At 43.3% G+C, this 8365-nt stretch overlaps 1 protein-coding gene across 4 annotated transcripts in view; it reads right to left on the bottom strand.

The window, feature by feature from the left end:
• ABCB1 (ATP binding cassette subfamily B member 1) overlaps window positions 1-8365 on the bottom strand; it is a 59669-nt gene that overhangs the window by 2109 nt on the left and 49195 nt on the right. For all 4 annotated transcript variants that reach the window (XM_035129577.3, XM_035129581.3, XM_035129576.3 and 1 more), the window contains exons 24-27: window positions 7422-7578; window positions 5237-5434; window positions 2520-2726; window positions 2163-2309 (exon numbers count right to left, since the gene is read on the bottom strand). In XM_035129577.3, coding sequence (XP_034985468.3) covers window positions 2163-2309; window positions 2520-2726; window positions 5237-5434; window positions 7422-7578 — 709 coding nt within the window. The remainder of the gene's footprint in view (window positions 1-2162; window positions 2310-2519; window positions 2727-5236; window positions 5435-7421; window positions 7579-8365) is intronic.

Here is an 8365-nt window from a genome sequence, read left to right as displayed (position 1 = left end):
GGAAAGGGTTTACTTGAGATACAAGTGGTGAACAATATTTCACCATATAAGGGAAATTCACCACAATGAGGAAATCGTGCAAGCTTTCATAACTGGACATTTTTTATATATGCACCACCGGAAAAATAATGAGCAACCATAGTAAGAATGAAGAGCCTTCTACCACCTTAGATCATAACAAATCATGGCCAGGACTGGGAAACCAGGGGCAGGTTTGGGGATGGTGCAGAGTATTTGCAAGCAGAGTAGATGGGGGAAAGGCCTGTTGTGCAATCGGGCATTATTCCACCTGCCCTTTTGTTTTAGTTGAATGCCAGAGTGTTACAAGACATGCACGGCTCCAGCATTGCAACTCTCAACATGAATAAGGGGGACTGCAATGACTGTAACAACTACCATGGAATCTCCCTGCTGAGTACTGTTGGGAAAGCCTTTGCCTCAGATTACACTCATTCGCTGACAGGATCCATCCTGAGTCACAGTGTGGCTTTAGAGTTCACAGGTAAACTATTTCCTCACTGCACAGGCTGCAGGAGAAATGCTGAGAGCAGAGACGCCTTCATAGACCTGGCGAAGGCATTTGATCTCATCAGCTGTAAAATACTCTTCACAACTAGATCATAGAATCATAGAGTTGGAAGAGACCACAAGGGCCATCCAGTCCAACCCCCTGCCAAGCAGGAAACACCTTCAAAGCATTCTTGACATATGGCTGTCAAGCCTCTGCTTAAAGACCTCCAAAGAAGGAGACTCCACCACACTTCTTGGCAGCAAATTCCACTGTCGAACAGCTCTTACTGTCAGGAAGTTCTTCCTAATGTTTAGGTGGAATCTTCTTTCTTGTAGTTTGAATCCATTGCTCCGTGTCCGCTTCTCTGGAGCAGCAGAAAACAACCTTTCACCCTCCTCTATATGACATCCTTTTATATATTTGAACATGGCTATCATATCACCCCTTAACCTTCTCTTCTCCAGGCTAAACATACCCAGCTCCCTAAGCCGTTCCTCATAAGGCATCGTTTCCAGGCCTTTGACCATTTTGGTTGCCCTCTTCTGGACACGTTCCAGCTTGTCAGTATCCTCCTTGAACTGTGGTGCCCAGAACTGGACACAGAACTGGACACAGTATTCCAGGTGAGGTCTGACCAGAGCAGAATACAGTGGTACTATTACTTCTCTTGATCTAGACGCTATACTCCTATTGATGCAGCCCAGAATTGCATTGGCTTTTTTAGCTGCTGCATCACACTGTTGACTCATGTCAAGTCTGTGGTCTACCAGGACTCCTAGGTCCTTTTCACATGTACTGCTCTCAAGCCAGGTGTGTCCCATCCTTTATTTGTGCCTTTCATATATATTTTTTGCCCAAGTGTAGTACTTTACATTTCTCCTTGTTAAAATTCATCTTGTTTGTGCCCACCTAAGCTCAACAAGATGACAGTGCCCTTCCATGAGAACATGCAGGACACCGTCCAGTTAGACATTGGCAGATCAACTCTGTGTTACAAAGATGTTTGCAGACATGACACACAGGCTGGTAGGTCAACAGCACCCTGTGAGAAACTCTTGCAGACGACCACAGTCAAGATGTGTATTCATGGCAGGGACCAGTGGAGGAATGACTGCTGGGAGGAGCGCAGAAAGAAGAATCGCTGTGGTGCAGCTGCACAACCAGGTGCTCCAGTTGCAACAAAACATGTCTCTCCTGCATCGGTCTCTACAGCCACAACAGGTGCTGTAACCTTCCAACAGTTTGATTTCACCCCCAAAGGCACACTCCTCCATTGTCTTCCGAGAGAGACCGATACCAGCCCAAATGCCAACTGCTCAGGGTATTGGCCTGCTAGCCAATTAGGTAGCCACAGTTGAGGTGGTGTAACATACAGGTTAAGAGGCTGAGCTATAAATTTGGCCTTAAGCAAGGTGATGTCCCTCCCAATTCCCCGCCTCTGCTATGGGAGGTAATGCTAACTTAGTTTGCAGGCTTGTTGCCAGCATGGCAATATGCGAGACACTTCAAAGTGCTACTATACAAATAACTATTGTCCACCTGCCCAGTTAGGCTGGAACTTGCAGAGCAGACCTGGGTATGCTATAAAGTGAAACCATGAAGGCTAGCAGCCCATGCCTTTAATGCACCCAATATAAATGCAAACACTTACCTTTTCACTTTCAGTATCAAGTGCAGAGGTTGCTTCATCCAGTAGCAGAATTCTTGGCTGGCGGATGAGAGCACGAGCAATAGCAATGCGTTGTTTTTGACCCCCAGAGAGCTGAGTCCCTTTGTCACCTACAGGAGTGTTGTATTTCTACGGTATGTGCAAAAAATATAAATTAAGAAAGGTTTATATTAGCATTATACTTCTATCTATCTCAGTCTCATTAGATATACCAGCAACATAATAGGACTTTAGTTTTATTTTTTGTTACTGGTTCTCCAATCAACATTTCTGAAGTATGAGTGTGTATATATACATATGTATATATGTACATGCAGCAGGCTCATCTTATGAACTTACATCTGGTAAGCTATCAATGAAGGTGTGGATGTTGGCCGCTTTGGCTACTTCAACGATCTCATCAAAGGACACCTTTCTGCTGTTATCTCCATACGCAATGTTCTCTGCAATAGTGCAGTCAAAGAGGACGGGTTCTTGGGAGACAATTCCAATCTGGGATCGCAGCCACTGGACATTTAACTGTGTTGCACCGTTGCCATCCAGTAGCTGGGGAAAAAAAAGACTTGGTCCATTTTATGAAGCAGGGTACTGTTAATGAACATTTCTGTTACGCATAGTGCGCAGTTAACAAGTTGTTTAAAAGTATTGTCTGACGTTTTCAAACACTATTCCAATTCATTTTGATAACGTATGAAAACTTGAGAGTTTAGGTAAGACTTGGGCTGCAGTCCTAACCATGTCTGCTCATTCAGGTAAACAATCAATTAACCCCTGTGCTGCAAACTCCGAAACTGTAACAAAAGAGGCAACACATAGACCAATGAATAATAAAGGCATAAATACATAAATTCATAAAGCATAACAACAAAGCATGATGCAAAACCACAATGTGTTATTTAGAATAAGGTTCCTGACATCATAATCTCTATAAACAATGCATGTACTATAGTCTCTTAATAGTAACTGAAATAATGTTCATCTGGCAATGCAGTCTTTGAAATGCCTGTCGATGCACATCGATACACATGATCTGGATAATAACACTGTTTCGACTTAATCTTCCGTAGTGTTAACTACAAAAAAATAATAATGTCAGGGACGAGAACCCGCATGAACATGAGTCCTGATGACCAAAATCATTTACAAAACATACATGATAAAATTGAATAAATTCCATTAAATTAAACAACATAAATGCATACCTCAGCAATGAACAAAGTGAACTTCTAAGGTGCAGTGGTCATAAGCCTATGTAACCACTGCTACCTGTACTAGGAAACCCAAGGTGTAATTGGGTTTACAGAGATTATGATGTCGGGAACCTTATTCTAAATAATACATTGTGGTTTTGCATCATGCTTTGTTGTTATGCTTTATGAATTTATGTATTTATGCCTTTATTATTCACTGCTCATTCAGGTAAGCAGGATTATACAGCCTTTGAACCAGGAAAGCCATGGTTTAAATATCATCTCGTCTTGGAATTCACCAGGTGGTATTAGGTCATCCCTGACCATGTTGCCTGGGTCTGATGGGAGTTGTCCTTCAGGTGGGGTGGGGGCACAGGTTACAACCCCACCTAAAGCAAATAATTCTCTCTGGGTCAAACAACAAGTGGCGTGAGAGTTCCAAGCAGGGTTGAAACTGCATTTTGCAGTACCGGCTGCAGCCTGGAGGAGGAGCAGGGAGACTGAGGAGCCGTAGCAGAGCAGAGGCCGCTGCCTAACTATCAGCTCAGATCCAAAGAGAGCTGCCTGCAGGGCCTGCTTTTTGTAACAGGAAAAAAAAAGTCAATCCAAAAAAGAAAACAGGTAGGCAGAACATCTGTCTAAAAAATGCCGTCTACAGCCCATACATTTAGAGCACTTTGCGGTGTGTTAATGCATTAGAAATATTTTACAGATAGGTCACACACATGCCATAATAATAAATAATATATTATTATTATTATTATTATTATTATTATTATTATTATTATTATTATTACCCCGCCCATCTGGCTGGGTTTCCCCAGCCACTCTGGGCGGCTTCCAACCGAATATTAAAAACAGTACAGCATCAAACATTAAAAACTTCCCTAAACAGTTGTCTTCTAAAAGTAAAATAGTTGCTTATTGCCTTGACATCTGGTGGGAGGGCGTTCCACAGGGTGGGTTCCACTACCAAGAAGGCCCTCTGTCTGGTTCCCTGTAACCTCACTTCTCGCAATAAGGGAACCGCCAGAAGGCCCCCGGTGCTGGATCTCAGTGCCCGGGCTGAATGATGGGGGTGGAGACGCTCCTTCAGGTATACAGGACCGAGGCCATTTAGGGCTTTAAATGTCAGTACCAACACTTTGAATTGTGCTTGGAAACGTACTGGGAGCCAGTGTAGATCTCTCAGGACCGGTGTTATGTGGTCCCGGCGGCCACTCCCAGTCACTAGTCTAGCTGCCGCATTCTGGATTAATTGCAGTTTCCAGGTCACCTTCAAAGGTAGCTCCACGTAGAGCGCATTGCAGTAGTCCAAGCGGGAGATAACCAGAGCATGCACCACTCTGGTGAGACAGTCTGCGGGCAGGTAGGGTCTCAGCTTGCGTACCAGATGGAGCTGGTAGACAGCCGCCCTGGACACAGAATTAACCTGAGCCTCCATGGACAGCTGTGAGTCCAAAATGACTCCCAGGATGCGCACCTGGTCCTTCAGGGGCACAGTTACCCCATTCAGGACCAGGGAGTCCTCCACACCTGCCCGCCTCCTGTCCCCCACAAACAGTACTTCTGTCTTATCAGGAATCAACCTTCATACATTTTAAAACACTCTTATCACTTTAACAGTCATAGCTTCCTCAAACAATCCTGGGAACCGTAGTTTACCCCTCACCGAGTTACAATTCCCAGCACCCTTCACAAACTACAGTTCTCATGTACTTCCAATGTATGGTTTGTAAGCAGACTCAAACTTTGCCCCATTTTGCAAGTGAAAAGGTGCATCCCTGGCATGAAATGGATCAGAACGACTGTTACATAATATATTCTGCATTCATATTGTGCGGAAAACTCGGCCGAGTAATTTACCACTTCTCCACTGAGGGGGTCGTAGAATCTTTCAAGCAACTGGACCAGAGTGCTTTTTCCACAGCCGCTGCTTCCTACGAGAGCCAAGGTCTGCCCTTTCTCTACTGCCACACTCAGTCCTTGGAGTACCGAGACATCAGGCCGGGTAGGATAGTTGAAGGCTACTTGCTTAAATGCGACATTGCCGCTAAAGTCGTCCTAGAATGATAATAAACAAGACCTGCCTGTTACAGGAAAAAATGGCTGAGCAATTCCATGTTAGCACCTGGTGCCACTAGACATACCATTAATAGTTGGATGAAGGGGTGGAACTGAGGCGGACACAGAGGTATTTGCAACATCCCCTTGATGTTATGAGAAAGTTCAGCTCCATCTTTGCATCTCACACGATTTTGAAAATTGGAAATCTGAGTGTTTTATAGGAGTACAGTGGTACCTCTGGTTAAGAACTTAATTCGTTCCAGAGGTCCGTTCTTAACCTGAAACTGTTCTTAACCTGAGGTACCACTTTAGCTAATGGGGCCTCCCGCTGCTGCCGCCGCGCGATTTCTGTTCTCATCCTGAAGCAAAGTTCTTAACCTGAGGTACTATTTCTGGGTTAGCGGAGTTTGTAACCTGAAGCGTTTGTAACCCGAGGTACCACTGTAGTTGGGATTGAGAGCAGACTCCCAGCATGAAGATGGGTGGCCGTAGGACAAGTATGGTATGGGAACTGTACTTTTAAACTAAATGATATAGGTTTATTGTTCACACTAAAGGCCATGACAAACCCATAGTACCAATTAAACAATATGGCTCTTACATCTATAACATCCAAGATGTAAAAGAGAAGTTACCAGAGAACCAACTAACTCAAATCTAGCTTGATTTCAAATTATACCTCTGAATCACCACAATTTATAATGGGTTTATCTTACTCATGTTTCCTTTTTTAAAATAATAATAATAATAATAATAATAATAATAATAATTTTGCAGCCAGTGCAGAAAGGGACACTCTGTGTGTGTGTTACAAAGCTATTATTGTCACTCAAAAGAAATTGGACCATTTCTGCCTGGGTGTATTTGCTTGCTTGTGTGAACAAATGTTTCAGGGTCTCTATATAAGGGGCAGGCTAACAGATAATCAGTGATGTCTTGCCCCTGCAGTTGATCACAAATGCAAAGTGTGTATACAGCACTTTGTTGTAGCAGCCATCCAAGACTGCAGTGGGCATTGCTTGGAGTATGGTATAGATTCACAAACTTGTGGACAAGGGTAGCTTAGACACTGATGCATTGGTAACCTCATGATTAGAGTACTGTAATGTTGCGGCTTAGTTTGTTGAGCAGAGCACCTGGAGGTACATCTATTGCCCCTGTGCTGTGGGAACTACACTAGCTGTCAATCAGCTATCGGGCCATGTCCAAGGTATTGTTCTTACCATATAAAGTTCTGATCAATGTAGACCAGGCTACCTGAAAGATGACCTGTACTGGCAGAGACCAGTAAGATCACCTAGATCATCGGGGGAAATGGTACCGCAGCCTACAGAATATCATTGGGCGATGACCTGAGAACAGACATTTGTTGCTATTACCCCCGTACTGCAAAATAACCCTCCCTCTGCCATGCACGAAGCATCAACCATCAGTTGTTTCAGGCATCTTATAAAGACTTACTTTTTTGCCCAGGCTTTCCTTGATTCATAAAAATGGACCCTGGTTCATGTGAATGAATTTCCTGAATTTCTCTCATATTTACTTTTATATGGTTTTATATTGTTGTATTGGCATCAGGTTGTATTTTCATTTTAATGGATACTGTTGCTATATCATACATAGTGTACACCGCTCAGAGATTTCTGAAATGTTGTGTGGTTTAGAAGTGCTTTTAAATCAATCAATCCATAAAATACAGTAACTGACTCAGCACTGAAGGCCCGTATGTCTCCAGCATGCCCATTAAAAACTGCATCTTAGCTTGGACCATGAACAAAGCCTATATATAATTTAAACAGAGAAGGATGATGGAAATGTGTTAAGACTACATCAATAGGAAGAAAAATGGCACAAATTCAAATTCTCTGGATCCATCAATGAATCGCTCATAAGCTTCAAACCCAGAAGGCAACAAACTCAAGTGCTGAAACTTTTTCTGTGTTTTGTTGGAAGGTAATATATAAATGCACAGGGATCAACTTACAGGCTTGTGTCCTTCAACACTGTAATTGTCTATTAAGGGTACAGTCTCAAACAGCTGGAACATGTGAGCTGCAGATATCTTTGCTTTGGCATAGTCTGGTGTAAATGAAGCTGTCTGTCCTAGCGCCATGGCACCAAAGACAATGCATGAGAATACCCTAGAAGTGCAAAAATAAAATAAAATAAAATAATAATAATAATAATAGTTTAAATTTTTTACCCTGCTTCCATTCTTGTAATGCATTTATTTTGATCTCTCTGATGAAGGTTACATGCAACAAGGGGAACAAGACTTTGTCCTTTACTAATGCACTTGTCCTAGGTTCAAATATCGGCACTTCCCATTAGAAGACGTAGATAGCAGGTGATGTGAAAATCCTCTGCCTAAGACCCCAGGCTCTCTTTGCAAGTCAAAATAGACAATTTTACATTAGATTAGGTGCCTAACCTGTGACCCTCTAGATGATGTGAGACTACAAATCCCACCGTCCCAGACTGTTGGCCATGATGGCTGCGGCTGATGGGAGTTAGAGACAAACAATCTAGAGGTCTACAGATTGGCCACCCCTGGCCTAACGGGCCAATAATCTGACATACATGTGTAAAACCCAGCATGCGGACCTCCAAAGAAAACATTAATTCCCATATTGGCTTTGGGGTACAGAGTATGCATTTCAGGTCCAGGGCCATTGGATTTTAAGTGCATATAGCCCGTGCAAATGCTAGACCCCCATGCAAACACCCAACAGGCCCCAGAACAGGCCAGTTTTGTCTGGGGTCGGGGGGCAGCAGGGAGGCGCGAGTTCTCCTCCATCAATTGCACAGCTTCAATTTAGGAAATATATGGGCTGGATCAGACTGGATCTATCAACTGAGAAAGCAACCCAAGCCCTTGTAAAACACAGGAAAACCCACACCTATATTACTGCTGATTTCATAATAATT

Source organism: Zootoca vivipara, chromosome 11 (assembly GCF_965207765.1).
Source record: "Zootoca vivipara chromosome 11, rZooViv2.hap1.1, whole genome shotgun sequence".
In the NCBI taxonomy this organism is placed as follows: Eukaryota; Metazoa; Chordata; class Lepidosauria; order Squamata; family Lacertidae; genus Zootoca; species Zootoca vivipara.
Note: the sequence above shows the minus strand (reverse complement) of the source record. Positions and strands in the feature narration are given on the sequence as shown.